At 34.9% G+C, this 27866-nt stretch overlaps 2 protein-coding genes across 2 annotated transcripts in view; one reads left to right on the forward strand and one right to left on the reverse strand.

The window, feature by feature from the left end:
• The window catches only part of LOC125669476 (tRNA:m(4)X modification enzyme TRM13 homolog), a 56758-nt gene that overhangs the window by 19126 nt on the left and 9766 nt on the right, over positions 1-27866 (reverse strand). The window contains exons 6-10 of the mRNA XM_048904007.2: positions 23317-23386; positions 22569-22703; positions 21078-21116; positions 16516-16523; positions 1339-1385 (exon numbers count right to left, since the gene is read on the reverse strand). Of these exons, the coding sequence (XP_048759964.2) occupies positions 1339-1385; positions 16516-16523; positions 21078-21116; positions 22569-22703; positions 23317-23386 (299 nt within the window). The remainder of the gene's footprint in view (positions 1-1338; positions 1386-16515; positions 16524-21077; positions 21117-22568; positions 22704-23316; positions 23387-27866) is intronic.
• Positions 5124-19147, forward strand: LOC125669467 (UV excision repair protein RAD23 homolog B-like). The gene is made up of 9 exons (XM_048903979.2): positions 5124-5310; positions 12182-12263; positions 12448-12527; positions 14483-14619; positions 15992-16223; positions 16445-16616; positions 16705-16835; positions 17555-17734; positions 18427-19147. Exons 1-9 carry the CDS (start codon positions 5245-5247, stop codon positions 18550-18552), a joined length of 1206 nt encoding a protein of 401 aa, XP_048759936.2. The 5' UTR covers positions 5124-5244; the 3' UTR covers positions 18553-19147.

The following is a 27866-nucleotide window of genomic DNA, read 5'->3' on the forward strand; positions in this document are numbered from 1 at the left end:
TTTTGATGTGTTTGTCAATAAGATATGGTCAATTCAATAAAAATAACAAAGTTTGATTGCTTCCAGTATTTACACACACACCCCAAACTTAAATTGTAACAGGGGACTTAACTATTGAAAGAGAAATGAGTGTAATAATTGATGTGGAATCATGATGTTGTCACAAGATCCCGTCTATTGCTTCCATAGTTGTCAATCTAATCAAAATCAGATGTTAGATCCGCTATCATACTCACATAACTCAAATATGTGAGCGGATCAAACATCTATATCCACATTGTTATTGTTTTATTTGGAACAGGTATGTATCATGCCAAGCATTCAGAAGAATTACTTAAGAAATACTTACTGTCTGGGGTTAATAGTACAAATACTTACTGTTCGGGGTTAATAGTACAAATACTTACTGTCCGGTGTTAATAATACAAAAACTTACTGTCTGGGGCTAATAGTACTGTAACAGGAAGGGAGAAAATGCAACGGACCAGACCAGGATTCGAACCCGGGCCCCCTGAATCTCTAGTCAGGTGCTCTACCAACTGAGCTAACTGGCCACCGGCGATCGAACCCGGCTGACCGCTACATTCCTTCCTCCTTAAATGTCTTCACACCTGAAGACATCAACCCAGGATCTTTATCCCCTGGCAGGCATTTTCACCTGTCAGTTCCAGGGGCTGGTCTACCGCACTAAATGTAACAGGAAGGGAGAAAATGCAACGGACCAGACCGGGATTCGAACCCGGGCCCCCTGAATCTCTAGTCAGGTGCTCTACCAACTGAGCTAACTGGCCACTGGCGATCGAACCCGGATGATTGCTACATTACAAATACTTACTGACCGGGGTTAATAGTACAAACACTGTCTGGGGTTAATACATGAAGTACAAATACTTACTGGTACTGTCTGGGGTTAATAGTACAAATACATACTGTCTGGGGTTAACAGTACAAATATTTACTGTCTGGGGTTAACAGTACAAATACTTACTGTCTGGGGTTAACAGTACAAACACTTACTGTCTGGGGTTAATAGTACAAATACTTACTGTCTAGGGTTAACAATACAAAACACTTACTGTCTGGGGTTAACAGTACAATCACTTACTGTCTGGGGTTAATAGTACAAATACTTACTGTCTGGGGTTAATAGTACAAACACTTACTGTCTGGGGTTAATAGTACAAATACTTACTGTCTAGGGTTAACAATACAAAACACTTACTGTCTGGGGTTAACAGTACAAACACTTACTGTCTGGGGTTAATAGTACAAATACTTACTGTCTGGGGTTAACAGTACAAATACTTACTGTCTGGGGTTAATAGTACAAATACTTACTGTTTGGGGTTTATCGGGCACTTTATTCTCTCTCTACCTTGATCAATCTGTCAGAATAATACATCAAAATTTAAAAACTGAGAGGATATTTGAGTACTGAATCTGTGACATTTGCAGTCATGTTTAATTTATACACAAGACTATGAAACTACAATTAATAAACAGAGTTATTTTATTGCCTATATACTTGCATACAGAAAATCTTTTATTGAAATGTCATATCAAACATTCTAACTAAAACTTAACTCACCAAACACTACTAATTAAAACTCATAAGCATTTTTTACTGTACATCATATCATTATAACACAATAAAGAAATAAAAAGTTGCAGCAGAACTTCCAATATTGGCCTGTATAAATAGGTCTGTATCATACACTGTAAAGATGAGCAACTGCCTTATAAGATGCTACTCTTAAAAAAACAATTTTGTGCTTCATCTTATAAGCACATTTCTGCAAAATGCTGCTTTTTAACAGCTGCGTTAATCCTCCATGACAGGCACATGTAAGCAGTGTTCCTCCATGACAGGCACATGTAAGCAGTGTTCGAAATTAACCATAGACCAATAGACCATGTCTATGTCAAATGACACTGGTTTATGCCAATTGTAATACGGGATATCAGAACTAGAAAATTTTGGAACTCTTCAGAAAAAGAAGTTACGAAAATTATGCGTCACTTGGGCAACTCTTGTGTACAAATTAGTGATGGCTAAAGACGACTCATTCCTGATACAAAAATATCTGCCTGGTTTGAAGGTTATTTTTCAGAATGCAAGTGAATGCCCTAGTACCAGAAAACATGAGTTGTTTGATTAAATTTCTGATGTTTGGTAGCGGAGATGAATCAAAAAAAAAGTTTATTTCCCCTTCCGTATGCATGTTTATTATACCTTAGAATGTTTTTGCTATATAAATGTTAGGTGAATAAATTTGCTATTTCTTCTGGATAATGCTAGCCATGAAATAGTTTCTGAACTATCTGCCCTAGGGAAATAGTCTTGAAACTATTTACCGGATGCTATATTTCCCCGCGTTTTCTTTTCTGTGACAACAAAGTCTGATAACTCTAATTAGTTTATCACTCAGATCACCTCGATCAATTCCATCTAGGCTAATGCCGAATGTTAGTTTACTTCACTTTGGTATGTCCGACACAAGTAAAGTCTACTTTGGTATAATAAAACACCTATTTACTGGCTATTTGGACAATAGCAAGTTTATTGTCCCCCTCGACAGCAACTACTTCCTTCGGCTGCGCCTTGGGAAATAGTTGCTGTCTTGGGGGACAATAAACTTGCTATTGTCCTCATAGTCAGTAAATACTAGTTGTATAATATATATACATATGTGGATATTTACTTCATGAGATTTATTTTCTTAAGTCATTAAAACAACTGGCCACTATGAAATGTTATAAATAATCACAATTATTGATGAATCGATCTCCAGACACGTACATGTAGCAACATCACATGTACCCCACCACGTTTGAGTTTATGATTTTGGGGTTTGGGTAGAACAGCTTTTCTTGCTAAGATTTTTTCTACAAATATAATGACACCTTTTCCCCCATTTGCTCCCCACCACTTAACTTTCAAAAATCGACACTATACTGTGCTGAACTCACTATATCTGATACTAATTATAAATAACTAAGTGCTTGTCTACTGAAAGTTTTTTTTTTTTTTTTATTGGTTTTTGTACACACAATAAAGTACATGAATACAACAAGTCATATATAATTATCATTATGTGCATGGAGAGAGATAGTGAGAAAGAGAGAGGCATGTTTAAAGTAAATATTAAGTTCCATCTGTTCCATTGAGTATCAAATTTTTTCTTTTCACTATTCTTATATGCTTGTATATGTGTGTTTCATAAAATAATTTCATTTGTGATATTGCAGCAGGCAAGTTTAAAGATTTCTTAGTGCATCTTGCAGTATAGACATAATAAATTGTCTACTGAAAGTTGCCCAAGTTAACACAGAAAACTGGATCTTGTTTGGTATACTAAATATCAAAACTGCGACGGAATCTGTGACAAATAATGGTTCCGATATTCCATATTGAGATAGACCAAATTGTCTATGCCGGTTTTCTAGATTTACAGCAATAAAGTTATCCCAAAGGACCCAGTATGGTCAGTCAACGTCCGATAAACATTACGAGGAAAGGAAGATATTGTTATGGAAATGGAAAGAAAATATGGTTTCTAAGTACATTAGAAGTAAATGAAAATGTTATAGCGAGCCAGCGAGGAGCGCTGGCTCGTACTGCGAGCTCTAATGACTAGAGCGCGGGAAATAATCCGAGCTAAATCTCAACCTCTAACAAGAATTTTTTTTGACACCAATCCCAGAAGTCCCTCGTACAAAATGGCGGATGGTCCAATTCGTAAAATAATAATAAAAAAAATCTTTGAAGTATTACAAACCTTTCTTATTTGAAAGGAAAGGATGACAATCATATTCTTCCCCCTTTCTTTTTAAAATATTGTCTAAAGAAATGTAAACAGTCACGTCACAACTACCAGGCTACGTCACAACACGCTCGTTGCATTTCCCGCTAAACTGGTTCCTACATTGGCGAGAAGAGCAAGACAGTAATCCTAATCAGTTTTCCTTGTTTTCAATATAAATTTTTTGAAAATGTATTCAGATATGCTGCGCTCGCCCCAACGGTCACACCGTAATCATATTAGCGAGCGCAGGCTCGTACTGCGAGCTCTAATGACTAGAGCGCGGGAAGTAATCCGAACTAAATCTCAACCTCTAACAAGAATTTTTTTTTGACGCCAATCCCAGAAGTTCCTCGTACAAAATGGCGGATGGTTCGATTCGTAAAATAATAATAAAAAATAATCTTTGAAGTATTACAAACCTTTCTTATTTGAAAGGAAAGGATGACAATCATATTCTTCCCCCTTTCTTTTTCTTTTTAAAATATTGTCTAAAGAAATGTAAAAAGTCACAACACAACTACCAGGCTACGTCACAATACGCTCGTTGCATTTCCCGCTAAACTGGTTCCTACATGGGCGAGAAGAGTAAGACAGTAATCCTACGTATTGACAGTGAACCAGATCAGTTTTCCTTGTTTTCGATACATATTTTTTGAAAATGTATTCAGATATGCTGCACTCGCCCCAACGGTCACACCGTAATCATATTAAATTTGTGTTATTTTTTTTCAATGTTGCAGTCTATGCCAATTCGATGAGGTCTACGTCATCTTCTTTTGGCATAGACCTGTGGTTTATACCAAGTTTTAAACCAATTTCGAACACTATGTAAGCACAGGGGCCCGTCACGAAATATTTGCATTATTTCATATATGACCCTTCTCTATATATAAAATATTTTATATAAAGAGAAGGGTCATATATAAAAGAATGCAAATATTTCGTGACATGACAGGCCCCTGTGGTGTAAGCTGTAACACGTCTCAAATCAATCATGTGATGCACGTGTTATTACCCCAAGAAATCCTGCGTGCTCTGGACAATATTTTGCTTTTCCATTAGGTCTAAATCTACAGTAGCGCTTCTTTTTCTGCAGAAAGAAAGCACATCTGTTCTCCTCTGGTTGTTCTGTCATCATCTAATAAGAAAGTGAAAGGACACAAAGTGAAAGTAGAAGCTGCGAAACTGTAAACATGTAAAACAAAAAATAAAGACAAAATATACATTGTATGATATTTCTTTTATTAAATAATTGCTGTTAATAGTATATCTTAAACTTTCTAATTACGAATTTACTTTGAAACAAATATTCATTTAATATATTCACTGCGGATTATTTCATTCATGGCGGATCGTGAAGTTGGCAATTTGAAAGTTGGGTGACGCATAAGCGTGTACTGTGTTTATTAAGGACAATATTCATAACAAGGACAGCAAAATGTTTGTTACATTGAAAACTTTACAACAACAGACATTCAAAGTTGAAGTGGGCCCCGAAGACACGGTATGTGATTAAATAAGCACGTGCACGTCGTATAGTCTGCCCCGGATTCGTCGGTAACGGTGTTTATTGTGCTTTGTAATCTCTCGTATACAACATTTCAGGAACTGTAGTTTCAGTATTTGGAATGATTGTGTTAATTATGTTAATATTTGTTCCAGTCTGTATTAGATAAGTGTCATTAACATCTAAAATCACCGTGATCCGGATACTCTGTAAAACGTGTAGTATCTGCTTCACAGCTAGACAATAGCCTTTGTTTATTTACTGTTTATTTATGTAATCCTCTCAACAAACATACCAGTGTATTAAATTCACTAGAGTATCAGCTGGCCTAGTAAGACTGACTACCTGAAAAAATTGCTATCCGTAGGCTGACATGCAAAACCCAGCATATCCTCATTGGTGCAGGTGTACCCAGACGGCAATATGTTAAGCGTATTGATTGTGACTTCCCATAATATAATGTATGGTGTGATGCAGATTGTATTGTATGGTCAGTACTATAGTGTGATGTATCGTATGGTCAGTACTATAGTGTGATGTATCGTATGGTCAGTACTATAGTGTGATGTATAGTATGGTCAGTACTATAGTGTGATGTATTGTATGGTCAGTACTATAGTGTGATGTATAACTATTGTATGGTCAGTACTATAGTGTGATGTATTGTATGGTCAGTACTATAGTGTGATGTATCGTATGGTCAGTACTATAGTGTGATGTATTGTTTGGTCAGTACTATAGTGTGATGTATCGTATGGTCAGTACTATAGTGTGATGTATCATATGGTCAGTACTATAGTGTGATGTATCGTATGGTCAGTACTATAGTGTGATGTATTGTATGGTCAGTACTATAGTGTGATGTATTGTATGGTCAGTACTATAGTGTGATGTATCGTATGGTCAGTACTATAGTGTGATGTATTGTATGGTCAGTACTATAGTGTGATGCAGATTGTATTATTACTTTTTTCTTGTTAGTTGAAACAGTAATCACATGAATAAATGAAAAATTCTGTGTATGACTTAACCACCACCACCACACACCACCACCACACACAAAAAGGTGTTCTCTTTAGAGAAGAGGACAGGCAAAGCCTATATCTACTTCTCTTCGCAAACCTTCATGTTTTGATTCTGGAAAACGTGTAAATGCTTTAATGTTAAAGTTGTGGAAATAACTTGCCTGTTAAAGGTCATAGGAGATGATTTTAAAAAAAAAAAAGTTTTTTACACGAAAATGTATTCTTTAATTACTAAACATATGTAAATAAGTCATTCAGAAAAAATTGTAAGGTAATAGAAGCTACAGACTGTCAAATGTTGCTGTGGTGTGAAGGATCAAAATAGTAAGATGACTTATCTCCCTTGCTTGATGACGTCAAAAGAGACCAGCCTGACGCAAATATGTATTTCTTTAACTAACATCTGCAGGTTTTTAGCCGTCAAAATGTTCAATGTGCTTACATTCAACTGTAATATAGCAAGTCAAGTATTTCTATTATATACTTTTCGTGTTTTGTCTAAATGATCCAACGTTCAGAAAGACATGGGTGTGAAATCTACACAGAGAACACAGAACTCGAAGTTGTTTGACAATCATTTTACTCAATTACAGTGGTTGATGAGGATCAGTGTCATTATCGTATACACTCTACTTTGGCAAAAACTAATGCAAAATGTTTACTGTATATAATAATGACGGTAGTACAGATATTCATAATTTAGTATTTGCAAGATTTTATTTGTTTGTAAATGAAATATAATTATGAAATAGTCATATGAAACTTCTGATCAGAATTTTTTTCTCTAAATATATTGTGTATGAATAGATCTAACTTTATATGTTGAAACTTGCAAGATCAAACCCCTCCCCTCCAGCAAAACGATGGTAGTACAGATATTCATAATTTAGTATATTAAAACATGATCTAATTTGTTTAGAAATGAAATTTGACTATGAAATATCATATGAAGCTCTTCTGATCAGAATCTTTTTCTCTGAATATGTAAGTAAATAAATTAAAGATGAACATGATGAATCTAGGTCTAACTTTATATATGTTGAAAGTTGCATAATCAGGCACCCCCTCCTCTTCTCTGTTTGAAAAAAGAAAGTTTTAAGCAAATGTGGAGCGATATTGAAATTACAAGTTTTTATACTGGGTGAAATAAGCAAATTTTTACGGTCATGCAAGATTTGGGGGATGATTTTTTTTTTCAAATGTAGCACTAATATGCACGTTGGTTTCCTTATTGGAGACAAAATTTTAAACAAAAACAAAAATAATGTTAGGCCCCTAAGTGTTACGTAAAGTGATAATAATTAAAATTATTCTTCATATAGACCCTAATGTCACAAATTTTATTGTAAAAGAATGTTAAGTTGCCATTTATATTTATTATTATATTCGTCTGTTAAACTAAAATAGCTGCACACGATACTTGTAAAAATCCTATGAAAATAAATTAAGAATACAGCGCTCACGATGTGTGCAAAGAAAATTCCAATCTGGATATTATAGAATATATCCGAGTCAGGGTGGGACTTGGACACATGAAACCAAAGGGGGATGAGGGGGTGCCCACCTTTTTTTTTCCCAGTCAACCTTCAACTTGACACCCCTCCTTTTGGAAAAAAACCCCTGATGCTGCATGTCTGCTTGGGGTTAGAAATAGCGCAAGTAATAACTATCTATATTTCTCTTATTGTCATCAGAGAATGTACTCTGAAATTATCATACATTTAAATATAAATGTACTCTGAAATTATCATACATTTATCATTAACCAGTCAGTAAATTATTTCAACCGATTCGGAATAAATAGGACCTTGATCGATTTTCTTGTTCGTCCTCCGATGAAAAATCGACGGTGTGGCTGGCATTTGCATTAATTATGAGTTCAGAGTGATATCCTTGTATAACAAACTATGGTTCACCATCTAATAAAAAACTCCTTCAGTTGCGAATAAATCGTCTATGGGTGTGCTTTTGTATTGATTCGCAAATCTTAGCATGGTCTTTTATGATGTCACAAATTCAGGAAATCAGGAACGATAATCGAGTAACGATTTTTTATTCCGACTATTTTGCACTTTCAATTTTTTCAAGCTAATATCGTTATTAATGATAATTATGGAGAGAAAAGGTATTGTTAAAACCCGTCTCCTATGACCTTTAAGTAAATCCAGGCATATTTGAGTAGAAACTTCAATAGAAGCATATACTGTCACCAGTTCTGACATTTTCCAGAATCAAAAGGGAAGTGGGTGTAGACTTTGCCTTCTAAAGAGAATAACACAAAAGGTAGATCCAACATTGGAAGAAAGTGAAGCTGAACTTTCTAATGCATCTCATTCTGCCTCTTTCAAATTAACCACATCAAAGTCATTTGGCTTTTTAGCATCGTCGGAAACCCACGGGTGATCTCGTTTTTACTCATCACCCGTGGGCAAACTCTTCGAAATATCGTTGTTAAGTATGCTAATTTGTTGATTATAGACAACCAATCAGAAAGTTGGAACTCTTCAATTTTGAACATATGTTTATTAGTTAGCTATTTATGCTAAATATCTTGTTGAAGCCCATTAAAACATGCAAATTTTGTTTTAAAACAATTGAAGACAAGTCGTACAGGTCACTTACATCAAATACCAGTCAAAAATTATATGGGAGTACCTTTCTCAAACTGCGAAATGCGCCGGTGAGTGGATTTATTTGCAATCGGTGTGTTAACTAGGGGAAAAGTTTTTGTCATTGCCGAATATACATACGTAACATAAACTTTTATTTGTTGATTTGCCATCGCGACTCTGTGCAGCAGCCAATCAAATGACCCGCGCATATTAATTACATACGATGATTTTTCGGTGAATTTGCCCACGGGTGATGAGTAAAAGACGAGATCATCTGTGGGTATCCGACGATGGCTTTTTAGAGGCCAACAAGAAAGTGTAAATTATGTTAAAGCCGCAAAAGTCACAAAACTGAATATTTAAAAGCATCTGCACAAACATGGACTGTGGGTTCCATGTTACCAATGTAAACAACGATGGAATATCTAAACAAAACATACCTACTGAGATCAATTAGACCATTTAAGGTTTCGAAACTTTTACGTAAAAACAAAAAAAGACCAATATTAACTGTTTAGATTATATTATTTCTAAGTGGTATCCATGCAAACACCATTAAAATGATGAAATTGATTAAAGAAGTAACAAGTTTTATGAAACCATTGTGATAGATTGATTTGGCCTTTTATGCCTTTGATATTTGGTATGTGTGTATATCATGATAAGACAGCTAGTGTGTCATTTTTGATGACTTTTGACCCTTTTATGTAAAGGTCAAATAATAAAAATTTTGGCTAGGCCTTTGATATTTGGTATGTGGGTATACCATAAGACAGAGTATTGTGTGCCATTTTTGATTACCTTGACCTTTTATGTAAATGTCAAATAATAGAATATTTGGGCATTTTTGTTGTCCGGACCATAACTTTTTGTCTTTTGACATACTGATCAGACCTTAATATTTGATTTGTGGGTATACCATGATAAGATAGAGTGTTTTGTGTCCTTTTTGATGACCTTGACCTTTTATGTAAAGGTCAAATAATAGAATTTTTTGGCTTTTTTTTTTTAAGTCCAGACCATAACTTTTTTGTCTTTTGATATAGGTCTTTGATATTTGGTATGTGGGTACCATGATAAGACAGTGTGATGCATGTCATTTTTGCTGAACAATGACCTTGAGAATTTTTTGGGATTGTTTTGTGTGAACCATAACTTTGTTGTCATTAGGCCTTTGATATTTGGTATGTTTAATTTACTATCATGTGTTCACAACACTGTTCCTTGTTTGAAGCGCATATACAGTATAATCTGTCTAAACCGACTATGTGTGGTTCCAAAGAAATTGGCCGGTTTGCACAGAGTCCGGAGTACAGAATGTTGACAATAATGAGAGTTGCTTCCCTTGTATTCACTATCTATGCATACGTGTGTAATGATTGCTAACGTTTTAATATATCACAAAAGAATTCAAAATGTAACAATATAAATGTCAGTGTTTTATTGTCGTGCTCATTTGAAAAAGTTTCAATTTTTATTAAACAGTTTAAAATCTGGGAATTATTCGCGCAATTTTCTGTTGCTAAATTGTCGATTTCGTCTACATCATCGCCGTTATCAAGTGCTACATTATGTACGTTCGTCAAGTTTGTGTTGTGTTCGTTTAAAATTTGTCTTTTCCAGCTTTCATTGTAAATGTATCGCTTTCAACTGTCTCAATTTGTGAAACGGAAACTAATGCAATGCCGAGTGATCGACCGGACATGGCGAGTTGTGCTAACAAGCAGTTGGGACCTTGTGTACACCGAATACAATTGACAGCAACAATTATAGGGTGGTGTATCATCGAGGGGCCGGTTTACACAGGATAATTAAAGTTAATTGATAGCAGTTGGGACTGTGTAAGCCGGCCGATATACAGAATACGCAGTATCTGGAGTACAGGGAATTATTAATAAGGGATTTGTTAAAGAAATGTTAGGGACTATATTTTGTGGCCGGAATTGACAGAGCGCCGGAGTACTCAGAGGCCGGTTTGGACAAATTATACTGTATATACATATAGGTGGACGTTATGTACCATAAGTCTTAATTTTCCACTTTAAAGATGATCCCAAAAATGTGTTTAAAAACTATGGTTAATGGAAGAGGAGACATCAGTTGTAGTGTGCTGTCATTGAGGTTGCACCGCATCACACCAGTCCTGTGTTGCATCATGTTAAGGCAACCTGAGTTTATTTAAATGAAATCAGGAGCATTAACGGGATTACTTTGTTTTAGCTAATGTATTCTTTATCATTTCAAAATTGCTGTCTAGGAAGAAAGTAGCCTCAGTATCATTTTTGCTATATTGTTCAGTAATTTAATTTCACTTGTAATACACAATTTGATTGGTTCATTATCAACATTCATAGAAATTAAGTTACCATTAAGTGACATTATTTGGTGTCCTAGGATTAACATCACAATATGTTTGGCTCCTCTGTTCCCAATTTGTTGCTATGGCAATACTGCTTTGCATCATACAAATCATATTTTCTGTAGAATTATTCATCAAATTACATTGAATGCATTTTACTAAATTGAATTAGAAAGATCTGAAATAATTTCCACTCTTGTTATACATGTACCATATAAAGCAATTTGGGAGAGTTTACACTTTTTTATAAACCACTTTTCAGAATACAATGCATAAACTGCCCCAACTTCATAACATATAAAATAAGTAGAAATTACTGTCATTCCCCATCTTTCAATATTTAACAAGTTGGCGACCAAAGATCCCCACTGTGTCATTCAGCTCAGCGTGGCATTTTCTCCTTTTACCACCATGAAAAATTTAGGAGAAATTAGGTCAAAAGAACTTAGTGCAAGACTAACTTGTAATTGGGTGAAACATGAATAATGTTGAAATTCATATCTTTCTTATTTATATTAACATTTGCCCCTATATGGATGGGGGTAGTAGTCCTGTTAGGATAAGTCAAGTTCAAGTTTAGAAATGATGACTGTTGTATATATATATATATATAGAGAGAGAGAGAGAGAGAGAATAATTACTTTTCGAAATGATCGGTAAAAGTAAAATTTAAAAAAAGATACACGAAGACGTTTAGTAAAGCTTTAGCGTTTTCATTTACACGAAGATGTCAATGTAAAGCCTCTGAAGATTTGAAATAAAAGCGCTAAAGCTTTACTAAACATTCTTTGTGTATCTTTTGTATTATTTTACCATATATAAATGATTCAATACATCTCGGCGTAGTTTACAGAAATAATTATCTTTTGCAGGTTAAAAGTTTGAAAGAAAAAGTAGAAAATGAAAAAGGAAAAGACCAATTCCCAGCTGGAGGACAGAAACTGATATATGCAGGTGATAGAAATGTGTTCTAAGCTTTTAATGATTTTATATTCTAAATTATGTAATGGTTTCATTCAGTAAAATGATAAACAAATTTGTCGCTTTCTAGGAAAAATCATAAATTTTATGTCCTAAATCATATGGCAGATGAATTGTTTTATTCAGCAAAATAATTTTTAAAAATGTCATTTTCCAGGAAAAATCCTCGATGATGAGAAGAAAGTCAGTGAATACAAAATCGAAGAAAAAAATTTTGTTGTTGTCATGGTAACAAAGGTATGGTTTTTATTGATAACAAAACTGCCTTTCATTTTATGCCCTTGTATTTTGAATTATTAATTTAATCAATGATGTGTGTTTAAAGCAAAAAGAAAGTTAATTGGAAGTTCATCATGCACCTTGAAATACATTTTTAGTAAAATTCATGAAGTTTGAAACACAATGGTCCATCAAACTGTAGTTTTGATTTTTCCTAATATGGCAGTTTAAACCAGGATTAAAAATGTTTTTCAATAAGGAAAATAGAATGGTATGAGAAATGTGGGAAGTGTAAATGATATGGCATTCACACTTCCTTCTACATTTTATTCATGCTTTATTCTATATTTATCCCAAAACCTAGAGGAGAATAAACATGATTAAAACAGCAATTTGTCCTGCTGAGACACATGGCATTTAGTTATAATGTAGAAGATTACAAATATGACATCTGGTTAAGAAAATCACACTATTTCTGTAGAGACTGAAACAAATGTACTTCTTTTCTTCTTTTTTTTTTGAAAACCAGTACATGTTTTCATGTAAATTGGGTAGAATTTGTGATATGATTTATTGTGTATATATGTAGATGAAGCAAGTTTTGTAAAACTTAATGTGAACAATAAGTCTTAAGAATGAATTTTGTGAAAAACAATGTCTTATGAATAAAGTGTATGAAAAGTACAACATATCCCGAGAACAGCTGGTTTATAGCTCACCTGAGCTGAAGGTGTAAGTGAGCTTTTCTGATCACCCGTTGTCCATTTGTCTGTCTCTAAACTTTTAACATTTCTTCTTCAGAACCACTGGGTCAATTTCACCCAAACTTGGTAAAAAGCATCCTTGGGTGAAGGGAATTCAAGTTTGTTCAAATGAAGGGCCATGTCTCCTTCAAAAGGGAGATAATCACAAAATTGCAAAAATAGAGTGGAGTCATTTAAAATCTTCTCAGGAACCACTGGCCCAGAAAAATTCAAATTTACATGTCAGCTTCCTGACATAGTGCAGATTCAAGTTTGTTAAAATCATGGCCCACAGGGGTAGGGTGGAGTCACAATAGGGGATTAAAGGTTTACATGTGAATATTTAGGGGAAATCTTTAAAAATATTCTTCTCAAGAACCACAGGCCAGTAAAGTTCAAATTTATTTGGCAGCTGCCTGACATAGTGCAGATTCATGTTTGTTGAAATCATAGTCCCAGGGGTAGGGTTGGACCAAAATAGTGAATTAAACTTTTACATGCGAATATATTGGAAAAAATCTTCTCAAGAACCACTGGTCCAGACAAGTTCAAATTCACATGGAAGCTTTCTTACATGGTGCAGATTCAAGTTACATGTGAAAATATAGGGAAAATCTTCTCAAGAAACACTGGTCCTGACGAGTTGCAATGGCAGCTTCCTGACATAGTGCATAGGGATAATCTTTAAAAATCTTCTTAAGAACCACTGGGTCAGAAAAGTTCAAATTTATCCAGCAGCTTTCTGACATGTGCAGATTCAAGATTCTTAAAATCATGTGCCCTGGGGGTAGAGTGAGGCCACAATAGGGGATCAAAATTTACATGCCAATATATAGGGGAAATCTTTAAATATGGGCCACGGTGACTCAGGTGAGCGATGTGACCTCTTGTTGATAGTTACACACCTTTGAATAGAACACTAACAGCCATGTCATGTTACATTGTCGTTTCACTGCATTGTTGAGTTTTTCATCCTTTCAGATTTGATAATTAATATGATTAATTAGGAAATGTAGAACAGTACTCCAAAGGATATTAATTAACTGGCAAACTTTTCATTTCTGTTTTGTTCTGTAGAAAATTCTGTATGAAAATAGAAGTCTGAACATACTGATAAAAATTGCCACTATTTACTAACTCATGGCCTCATTAGTATTCATATAATTTCCGAAACAGTCAGGTATTATTTATTAGGTTGGAATTTTATGTATGATTTTGATGTTTTAACAGCCGAAACCAGCAGCAGCAAAGCCTGCAGAGTCCACACCTGCCCCTCCCGCTGCTGCCCCAGCCCCTGCTACCACAGAAACACCAAAACTTCAGGAGGAGAAGAAGGAGGAGAAGGAGAAGGAGGAGACTACACAAAGGTACATACATGATACACTGGGGGGAGGGGGGGGGGGCATGCATGCTCCAAACATCGATGTCTCATTAAAATCTCTCAACTTTGGTTACTTCAGAGTACGATGGTTCGGAGATGCACTTTGTTTAACTTTCCTTGTCCGTCATGCACTTTGTTTAACTTTCCTTGTCCGTCATGCACTTTGTTTAACTTTCCTTGTCCGTCATGCACTTTGTTTAACTTTCCTTGTCCGTCATGCACTTTGTTTAACTTTCCCTGTCCATCTTGCACTTGAATTATATGCTGCATAGGACTTTGGTGTGGCCCTCTTCACATCCTCATTTTGTTTGTAAATAACATGTGTCCCAAAAAATGTTCTCCAAACAAAACAATCCTATATTTAAAAGCTAAAATTTCAAAGAGAGCTAATTTTAAATTATGAGCACCATATAAAGTAAAACCGATGTTCGTTTTACTAAGTAATGGGAAAAGATATATTCACACAAGTTTTTCTTTAGTATTTGTAAATGAGCATCACATGCTAGACACTACATGGATGAGTTCATTGCTGATTAGAGGGGTTGAAGGTTAAGACATATTCTGTGGATGAGCTCATTGCTGATTAGAGGAGTTGAATGTTAAGACATTCTCTGTAACATGCCCGAGATTCTGCATATGATGAATAAATGTGTGTATAAATTCATGGAACCAGAATCTCTGCATACAGTAAATTAATGAATACATGTATATAAATTCATTGAATCAATGTTAACAGTGCAAATTTTGGAGAAATAATTGAATTTTTAAAAACCCAGTGGAATTACTCACAGGATTTGATTGATATTGGCTGGCTAATGCTCTTGTGTGCAGTTGATTTTATATTTTATTTTGGGTTATTAGTAATTTTATATTATATTTTGGGTTATTAGTGATTTTATATTATATTTTGGGTTATGAGTGATTTTATATTATATTTTGGGTTATGAGTGATTTTATATTATATTTTGGGTTATGAGTGATTTTATATTATATTTTTGTTTATTACTAATTTTATATTATATTTTGGTTTATTACTAATTTTATATTATATTTTGGTTTATTACTAATTTTATATTATATTTTTGGCTATTGGTGATTTTATATTTTATTTTGGGTTTTTAGTGATTTCATATTGTATTTTTGGTTATTAGTGATTTTATATTATATTTTGGGTTATTGGTGATTTTATATTGTAATTTTGGGTTATTAGTGATTTTATATTGTAATTTTGGGTTATTAGTGATTTTATACTGTATTTTGAGTTATTAGTGATTTTATATTGTAATTTTGGGCTATAAGTGATTTTATACTGTATTTTGAGTTATTAGTGATTTTATATTGTAATTTTGGGTTATTAGTGAGGCCAAAACAGAAACCCCATCAGCTACAAGTACAGCTACAGCCTCTACAGAGACCCAGGAGAGTGAAGCATCCGGTCAAGTGTCAGCAGAGAGCATGTTGGTCACCGGGCAGGAGTATGAAAACATGGTTCTCGAGATCATGTCCATGGGCTTTGAGAGAGATCAGGTGGTGCGAGCGTTACGTGCTAGCTTTAACAATCCAAACAGAGCAGTGGAGTATTTGTTTCAGGTAAGCTATGATAGTGTCCGCCTTTATCGATTATTCATAAACATGTCTATAACCTTGCTGCTGTTAAAGGAGCATGGACCTGATTTGAGCTGAACATTTTCATATTTAATTTTTCCATTTTTATTGTTCACAATGCTTAACTAAAGTATTTATAATGGTCAACCACAATTTGAATATCAGTTGTTGAGTTACATGTACATAGCTACACCTCACTGTTACAGGGGATTCCCGAGACAACAGAACAGGAGGCCCCCCCTACCAGTGCCCCTGTAGCTCCAGCCCCAGCCCCCACCTCAGCACCTGTATCCGAACAGACTGCCCAGCAGACTCCCTCAGCTTCTAACCCTCCAGGAACTGGGTCATTACTGGTGCCCCCAGCAGGACAGACAGGAGGTTTGTAGGGGACGTTTTCTTTTACAAACACTTGTAACTATTATTTGTATTGTGCAATCCATGAAGTTGTGTTTGTCTCTTACCACAGGAGAAGATCCCCTGTCATTTCTTCGAAACCAACCACAGTTTCAGAGAATGAGACAGCTGATTCAAGAAAATCCTCAAGTTTTACCAACACTCCTGAATCAAATAGGGCGATCCAACCCGCCTTTATTACAGGTAATCTACACTAAGGTAGCTTGTAAACACTATATGTGTACATTGCAATGGTCTTCATATTTTTATGTGCAAATGTTAGGACTGAATGACCTGATAATGAGTGCAACCCCCCCCCCCCCCCCCAAAAAAAAGAAGAGAGTGAATACATGTTCCATTGAGTGTTATTTTTAGGTCACCTGAGCCACTCAGGTGACCTATCTTCATCCTGTGTTGTCATCCATTAACAATTCTACATTTTTAACTTCTTAAAAACTGTTACCAGTTTTGATGTGAAGCATCTCTAGGATCAGAGGAATATAAATTGTGAATTTTTTTACCTTATCACCCCCGGGGCCTCATGGGTGGGGCCAAATTTGCAAAAAATTACCATATTTTCAAAAATTTTCTCTACTTCCACAAATGTGAGAGAAAAACTAAATGCATGGTTATGATGTCCATGAAGCTCTCTACCTGAATTGTGAAATTCATGGCTCTTGGGTTCCAGCCCTAGGGCAGGGCCAATATGACCATATAGTGAACATGTAGAAAATTTTCTCTACTCCCATTTATATTTGAGAAAAACTAAATGCATGATGTAATTGAGTAGAAATTGTATGCATATTTTTAAACATGTGCACAAGACTCCATATTGAGGCTTAAATGCAAATATGATACTCAGGTGACCAATAAGGCCCATGGGCCTCTTGTTGAACTTTCTATTTTTAGACTGTTTCTTGCAGATGATAAGTCAGAACCAGGAGAGATTCATTCAGATGTTAAATGAACCCCTGGAGGCTGGTGAGGTTACAGATCAAGCTCAGGGGGGTGGTGGTGGTGGTGGTGGTCTGCCTTCCGCAGGCGGTCCTCCAGGCAGCGGTTTCATACAAGTAACGCCATCAGAAAAAGAGGCTATAGAGAGGGTAAGTTGAATCATTACAATCACAGCTCATTCTGAATCAATACAATCACAGCTCATTCTGAATTGTTACAACCACAGCTCATTCTGAATCAATACAATCACAGCTCATTCTGAATCATTACAACCACAGCTTACTCTGAATCAATACAATCACAGCTCATTCTGAATCAATACAATCACAGCTCATTCTGAATCATTACAACCACAGCTCACTTTGAATCATTACAATCACAGCTCATTCTGAATCAATACAATCACAGCTCATTCTGAATCATTACAACCACAGCTCATTCTGAATCAATACAACCACAGCTCATTCTGAATCAATACAACCACAGCTCATTCTGAATCAATACAATCACAGCTCATTCTGAATCATTACAATCGCAACTCATTCTGAATCAATATAATCGCAGCTCATTCTGAATCAATACAATCACAGCTCATTCTGAATCAATACAATCACAGCTCATTCTGGCCAAATTTTTAGAAAAGAAGCGCATATTTTCATTCGAACTTTCTGTAGAATACACGTAAAGAATAGATAAAAACCATTATTACAAGTATTAATGTCAATCTAATTTTTTTGTGATTTTAATTAAACTACAGTGTTATTTATATTTTATGTATTCGAAAAGCAAAGAAATTTATTTTGTAATGTGTACCTTGATCATCTTTCGTTTTCTTTTTCAGCTTAAAGCATTAGGATTTGCAGAAAGTATGTGCATACAGGCCTATTTCGCATGTGAAAAGAATGAGGATTTAGCTGCAAATTTTCTATTATCACAGAATTTTGATGATGATGAACAGCAGAGTTGATAAGTTAATACAGGACTGCACTAAAAGAAAAAAACCCGAGTTTGGAAGGATAAAAAACAACTCTGTTCATTTTTGAACTGTTATCATTGTGTAACTTTCTAATTTGTTTATTGTTTCAAAACATTGACTTTGATCTGTGGTTTATGTGAACCTGTATTAAGTATTTTTTTATTATGAGCTAAAGAAATAACAGTATAGTTTGCTGAATTCATTGAAGAGTTACATGAAATACGATTTTCAAAATTACCAAAGCAAAAAACATTTTATTTCATGGACAGTCATGTTTTGCTGGGGAAAATGTGTATATTCTATACCTAGTAGTTCAAGTATCTAAATAATTCATTTTGTGAAATGTATAATCGCAAGAAAAACCATTTTCAGTTAGAGGAAATGCCCCGTCTTGGTTCCACTGAGGGTGTGGACTTTTCTGGACGACTCCTCCACGGGTTGTTAAACTGTATACAGCTTTTTCACCTCTCCCATACTAGAACAGTTGCAATGATATGTAATTCTAAGAGCCGAGTAGCTTTGACATTACCAGCAGTAATGTAAAATGTTATGTCTTGTGAATTATTATTAAATGGAAGAAACAGTTTTCAATGTTGTATTTTTATAGGCATGTTTTTGGAGAGCATAAGAAAAGAATTTCTCAAAGAAACTAGGGTACATGATGTACTCATTCACGCACACACACACACACACAGATATAACAAATCAGCGATCGCCTTGAAAATCTTCAGTGTGATGGTACGTGTATATACACGGAATGATTTAACATTATATAAACGATTTTTAAGGCGATCGCTGATTGGTTAATCTGAGATGACCTCTAATGGGGAATTGTTAGATCCTTGTGTAGTGATAGTAGGTGAACGGATCAAAGGATCTAATTTTAAGGTAACTCCATACTCACATTATTATCTGATAAAAGTTTAAAATGTGTTTTCATTTCAAGTTTAATTAGAGTTAAAACTAATAAACTAGCAAATAAAATGTAGGTCATCACAATTTTTAAGATGAGAGACGTAAATATACAAAATCATAACATCAGAAAATTGCAATAAGTAGTATGTATTCATATTTTCATGAAACTGCTTCTTTACAAAACTCTCAAAAATTTCTGTTAAAAAATAAAGAAAATCTTTTGCATAATGAACTTGATTGGTTTGTCCAGAATGGTGTTAGACTTTATATTTGATCTTGGAACTTTACGAACTGGAAAAACATGTTCCAATGGTTGAAGATACCCATATTGCCCAATTCTATGCACTACAAAGAAAACTGTTCGGAAGCCACAATCGATAACGGTTTGTTTTGCAAAACAAAGATCATGCAAATTTTGAAAGCAGAATTGTTGAAGTCAATGCATTAGATAAGGCTTCGTTAGTGATGATGTTTATTGGTAGGGAATGTTGTCACTTTGTTGGTGATGAGCCAGGTTTATTGGTAGGGAATGTAGTCATAAAAACAAAATCGTCAAGAAGAATCCCAGTTTTAGTGGTTATTAACACTAATAAAATATTAAAACTCAAATGAGGGAATGTAGTCATAAAAACAAAATCGTCAAGAAGAATCCCAGTTTTAGTGGTGATTAACACTAATAAAATATTAAAACTCAAATGAGGTTGTATCGTAGGTCGAATTCATGTCACAGATGACCAGTCAATGGAGACGTCAGTTCACAATAAGAACGAAAATGTTGAGAATCTTCAAAAGCTGAGCTTCTAGTTTCCCCAGAACACCGAAAATCAATAGAGAAACTTGTGTTGCACAATCAAGATCTATTTGCAAAATCAGAGAGATTTAGGGTATACGGATACGATTAAAATGAAAACAAAAACAGGTAATTATATAGATATGTATTAGAATTACTTTAATCCCTAGAAAGGACATATGTGAACAAGCCATGATAATCTAGGGTTACTGGCAAGTGTTAATGGAGGAAAAAGATAAGAAACGGACCGCTTTTGTTTGTCACAGAGGGTTATTGGAATTCAATATAATGCCATTTGGTTTCTGTAATGCCCCTCAAATCTTTTCAGAAACTCATGAGCAGTCTTTGCAGGTCTAAACTCATTATTTTGCTTTTATAGCATATCTAGACAATATCCTGATCTTTTCAGAGAGTATTGAAGAACAAGATAAACACATTCAAACTGTATTTTAATTAAGGTGCTAAACTCCTTGTCAATATGCCAAGAATCCATCACCTGGGAATTCTCCTATCCCTGCACCAGGGCTTCACCATGGGCACATTGGGGGCCTCCACATCCCTACCTATCTAGGGAGTCCACATCAAAACCCCTCTAGCTACATGTATGCACTTGACAACCATTCCAATAATATTTATAGTAAATTCTGAAAGCTAAACTACGACTTTCATATCTAAAAACAAATGCATGATTACACTATCATTATAATCATTTATTTAAAAAAATACATAAAACATTTTTTTTAAATCATATAGTATTTGCCAGCAAATAACAACATTTTTGCAAACAATTTTTTTCTTTAAAGCTGTAAACCATAGTCTTTTAACCACTTCAATCCCTGAACTGTGTCTCCTGAAAAAGAAATTAAAGTCCTGTCACACACTGTAAACATTGTACTGTGACAAAATCCCAGTCCAGTGTCGCATACTGTAAACATTATTGTACTGTCATGAAATCACAGTCCAGTGTCACATACTGTTAACACCATTGTGCTGTCACGAAATCACAGTCCAGTGTCACATACTGTAAACACCATTGTACTGTCATGAAATCACAGTTCTGTCACATACTGTAAACACCATTGTACTGTCATGACATCACAGTACTGTCACATACTGTAAACATCATTGTTCTGTCGTGACATTACAGTCCAGTGTCACATACTGTAAACACCATTGTACTGTCATGAAATCACAGTCCTGTCACATACTGTAAACACCATTGTACTGTCATGAAATCACAGTCCTGTCGCATACTGTAAACATTGTACTGTCGTGAAATTACAGTCCTGTCACATACTGTAAACATCATTGTACTGTCATGAAATTACAGTCCCATAACATACTGTAAACACCATTGTACTGTCATGAAATCACAGTACTGTCACATACTGTAAACACCATTGTACTGTCATGAAATTACAGTCCAGTGTCACATACTGTAAACATTGTACTGTCATGAAATTACAGTCCTGTCACATACTGTAAACACCACTGTACTGTCATGAAATTACAGTCCAGTGTCACACACTGTAAACACCATTGTACTGTCATGAAATCACAGTACTGTCACATACTGTAAACATCATTGTACTGTCATGAAATTACAGTCCTGTCACATACTGTAAACACCATTGTACTATCACAAAATCACAGTCCTGAGTCACATACTGTAAACATCATTGTACTGTCATGAAAGTACAGTCCCATAACATAGTACTCTAAACACCATTGTACTGTCATGAAATTACAGTCCTGTCACATACTGTAAATATTGTACTGTCATGAAATTACAGTCCAGTGTCACATACTGTAAACACCATTGTACTGTCACAAAATCACAGTCTAGTGTCACATACTGTAAACATCATTGTACTGTCATGAAAGTACAGTCCCATAACATAGTACTGTAAACACAATTGTACTGTCATGAAATTACAGTCCTGTCACATACTGTAAACACCATTGTACTGTCATGAAAATTCATTGAGTATCAGAGCTACTGGTTACTTGGACCACAATCTACATGTATAGATAAATTCATTAAGTATCAGAGCTACTAGGTACTTAGACCAGTCTATAGATAAATTCATTAATCAGAGCTACTGGATACTTAGACCACAGTCTGTAGATAAATTCATTAATCATGTAGATTGAAGTCCTTTACATGATCAACATACAATGTACTAAAAAAATGCAATAGAAAATTGAAATATGAGACTCTTTTTCACCACTTATCTTTAAGCCTGTATTCAAGTCCTACAAAAAGCAAATTAAAAAAATTGGATTCATTTTCACCACTTACCCTTGGGTCTGTATTCCAGTCCTACGAATCCATCGTACTTTAGTTTACGTAGTAAGTCAAACACGTATGGATAATTGATCTCCCCCTGTCCGTCAGGTTCACCTCGGTCAGGAACTTGAGCAATCTGTATATGACCTGAAGTGTTTCCCTCAACTTGTGAGTTTTATAACTAGCATTATCATGTTTACAATCTGTCAAATGTTCACTGATTAATTCATTTTATAGAATTTGTATATTCAGATGTGTTAACTTCTCCATTACGTCCAATTATTTATTGTGATATACATGTACTGTAATTTACTTAAAGCAATACTAGCTGTCACTGTGGTGTTGGAATGTTTTGTTGTCAAATAGCGATTTACTATTTCAATGACAGAAACAAATAAGGTTTATAAACTTATGTTGTTAATATTGGTGTTAGAAAACCTATCCAGGGAATGATTACATTCTTGTCTTCCCGTACACAAATTGATTTCTATATAATGCTATATAATTATTCAGAAGAACCAAAATCTTTATTTTGATGTAACATATTAAACTTAGTTTTAATTTTATCAATGACTGGTTAAAGTTACATACAAAACTATCATAATAGGACATTTTTACAACAAAATGAAATTTTCGAAATTGGAGCTAAAATTGCTGTAATGAAGTACAACATTGCTGTAATGAAGTAAAATATTGCTATTCAACATTATAATAGAACCTGCTGTACGTTACAAATCAATAACTTTTACAAACAACTTACCGACATACGGTAAATATTTTTCTAAGGTTTTTGTTAAGTTCCCTTCCATAATCTGTATATGAAAAAAATCCTGAAAGACACAATAAACGGAATTCAGTCATAGATTAAAACTTTCAACTGTATAGTCATTACTACATGTAGCTGTATAGTCATTACTAAATGTAGCTGTATAGTCATTACTACACGTAGCTATGACAGCCGCCTATAGCTGTATAGTCATTACTACAGTCATGTAGCTATGACAGCCGCCTATAACTGTATAGTCATTACTACATGTAGCTATGACAGTCACCTATAACTGTATAGTCATTACTACATGTAGCTATGACAGACACCTATAACTGTATAGTCATTACTACATGTAGCTATGACAGTCACCTATAGCAGTATAGTCATTACTACATGTAGCTATGACAGACACCTATAACTGTATAGTCATTACTACATGTAGCTGTATAGTCATTACTACACGTAGCTATGACAGCCGCCTATAGCTGTATAGTCATTACTACAGTCATGTAGCTATGACAGCCGCCTATAACTGTATAGTCATTACTACATGTAGCTATGACAGTCACCTATAGCAGTATAGTCATTACTACATGTAGCTATGACAGTCACCTATAGCAGTATAGTCATTACTACATGTAGCTATGACAGACACCTATAACTGTATAGTCATTACTACATGTAGCTATGACAGACACCTATAGCAGTATAGTCATTACTACATGTAGCTATGACAGACACCTATAACTGTATAGTCATTACTACATGTAGCTATGACAGTCACCTATAGCAGTATAGTCATTACTACATGTAGCTATGACAGACACCTATAACTGTATAGTCATTACTACATGTAGCTATGACAGACACCTATAACTGTATAGTCATTACTACATGTAGCTATGACAGACACCTATAGCTGTATAGTCATTACTACATGTAGCTATGACAGTCACCTATAACTGTATAGTCATTACTACATGTAGCTGTATAGTCATTACTACATGTAGCTATGACAGTCACCTATAACTGTATAGTCATTACTACATGTAGCTATGACAGACACCTATAACTGTATAGTCATTACTACATGTAGCTATGACAGTCACCTATAACTGTATAGTCATTACTACATGTAGCTATGACAGTCACCTATAACTGTATAGTCATTACTACATGTAGCTATGACAGTCACCTATAGCTGTATAGTCATTACTACATGTAGCTATGACAGTCACCTATAGCTGTATAGTCATTACTACATGTAGCTATGACAGTCACCTATAGCAGTATAGTCATTACTACATGTAGCTGTATAGTCATTACTACAGTCATGTAGCTATGACAGACACCTATAACTGTATAGTCATTACTACATGTAGCTATGACAGTCACCTATAGCTGTATAGTCATTACTACATGTAGCTATGACAGTCACCTATAGCTGTATAGTCATTACTACATGTAGCTATGACAGTCACCTATAACTGTATAGTCATTACTACATGTAGCTGTATAGTCATTACTACAGTCATGTAGCTATGACAGACACCTATAACTGTATAGTCATTACTACATGTAGCTATGACAGTCACCTATAGCTGTATAGTCATTACTACATGTAGCTATGACAGTCACCTATAGCTGTATAGTCATTACTACAGTCATGTAGCTATGACAGTCACCTATAACTGTATAGTCATTACTACATGTAGCTATGACAGTCACCTATAGCAGTATAGTCATTACTACATGTAGCTATGACAGACACCTATAGCAGTATAGTCATTACTACATGTAGCTATGACAGTCACCTATAACTGTATAGTCATTACTAAATGTAGCTGTATAGTCATTACTACAGTCATGTAGCTATGACAGACACCTATAACTGTATAGTCATTACTACATGTAGCTATGACAGTCACCTATAACTGTATAGTCATTACTACATGTAGCTATGACAGTCACCTATAGCAGTATAGTCATTACTACATGTAGCTATGACAGACACCTATGGCTGTATAGTCATTACTACATGTAGCTATGACAGTCACCTATAGCTGTATAGTTATTACTACATGTAGCTATGACAGTCACCTATAACTGTATAGTCATTACTACATGTAGCTATGACAGACACCTATAACTGTATAGTCATTACTACATGTAGCTGTATAGTCATTACTACATGTAGCTATGACAGACACCTATAACTGTATAGTCATTACTACATGTAGCTATGACAGTCACCTATAACTGTATAGTCATTACTACATGTAGCTATGACAGTCACCTATAGCAGTATAGTCATTACTACATGTAGCTATGACAGTCACCTATAACTGTATAGTCATTACTACATGTAGCTATGACAGTCACCTATAACTGTATAGTCATTACTACATGTAGCTATGACAGTCACCTATAGCTGTATAGTCATTACTACATGTAGCTATGACAGTCACCTATAACTGTATAGTCATTACTACATGTAGCTATGACAGTCACCTATAGCTGTATAGTTATTACTACATGTAGCTATGACAGTCACCTATAACTGTATAGTCATTACTACATGTAGCTATGACAGACACCTATAACTGTATAGTCATTACTACATGTAGCTATGACAGTCACCTATAGCTGTATAGTCATTACTACATGTAGCTGTATAGTCATTACTAAATGTAGCTATGACAGACACCTATAGCTGTATAGTCATTACTACATGTAGCTATGACAGTCACCTATAGCTGTATAGTCATTACTACATGTAGCTATGACAGTCACCTATAACTGTATAGTCATTACTACATGTAGCTATGACAGACACCTATAACTGTATAGTCATTACTACATGTAGCTATGACAGTCACCTATAGCAGTATAGTCATTACTACATGTAGCTGTATAGTCATTACTACATGTAGCTATGACAGACACCTATAGCTGTATAGTCATTACTACATGTAGCTATGACAGACACCTATAACTGTATAGTCATTACTACAGTCATGTAGCTATGACAGTCACCTATAGCTGTATAGTCATTACTACAGTCATGTAGCTATGACAGTCACCTATAACTGTATAGTCATTACTACATGTAGCTATGACAGTCACCTATAGCAGTATAGTCATTACTACATGTAGCTATGACAGACACCTATAGCTGTATAGTCATTACTACATGTAGCTATGACAGTCACCTATAGCTGTATAGTCATTACTACATGTAGCTATGACAGTCACCTATAACTGTATAGTCATTACTACATGTAGCTATGACAGTCACCTATAGCAGTATAGTCATTACTACATGTAGCTATGACAGTCACCTATAGCAGTATAGTCATTACTACAGTCATGTAGCTATGACAGTCACCTATAACTGTATAGTCATTACTACATGTAGCTATGACAGTCACCTATAGCAGTATAGTCATTACTACATGTAGCTATGACAGACACCTATAACTGTATAGTCATTACTACATGTAGCTATGACAGTCACCTATAGCTGTATAGTCATTACTACATGTAGCTATGACAGTCACCTATAGCTGTATAGTCATTACTACATGTAGCTGTATAGTCATTACTACATGTAGCTATGACAGACACCTATAGCTGTATAGTCATTACTACATGTAGCTATGACAGACACCTATAACTGTATAGTCATTACTACAGTCATGTAGCTATGACAGTCACCTATAGCTGTATAGTCATTACTACAGTCATGTAGCTATGACAGTCACCTATAACTGTATAGTCATTACTACATGTAGCTATGACAGTCACCTATAGCAGTATAGTCATTACTACATGTAGCTATGACAGACACCTATAGCTGTATAGTCATTACTACATGTAGCTATGACAGTCACCTATAGCTGTATAGTCATTACTACATGTAGCTATGACAGTCACCTATAACTGTATAGTCATTACTACATGTAGCTATGACAGTCACCTATAGCAGTATAGTCATTACTACATGTAGCTATGACAGTCACCTATAGCAGTATAGTCATTACTACAGTCATGTAGCTATGACAGTCACCTATAACTGTATAGTCATTACTACATGTAGCTATGACAGTCACCTATAGCAGTATAGTCATTACTACATGTAGCTATGACAGACACCTATAACTGTATAGTCATTACTACATGTAGCTATGACAGTCACCTATAGCTGTATAGTCATTACTACATGTAGCTATGACAGACACCTATAACTGTATAGTCATTACTACAGTCATGTAGCTATGACAGTCACCTATAGCTGTATAGTCATTACTACAGTCATGTAGCTATGACAGTCACCTATAACTGTATAGTCATTACTACATGTAGCTATGACAGTCACCTATAGCAGTATAGTCATTACTACAGTCATGTAGCTATGACAGCCGCCTATAACTGTATAGTCATTACTACATGTAGCTATGACAGTCACCTATAGCAGTATAGTCATTACTACATGTAGCTATGACAGACACCTATAGCTGTATAGTCATTACTACATGTAG

Source organism: Ostrea edulis, chromosome 4 (assembly GCF_947568905.1).
Source record: "Ostrea edulis chromosome 4, xbOstEdul1.1, whole genome shotgun sequence".
NCBI lineage: Eukaryota > Metazoa > Mollusca > Bivalvia > Ostreida > Ostreidae > Ostrea > Ostrea edulis.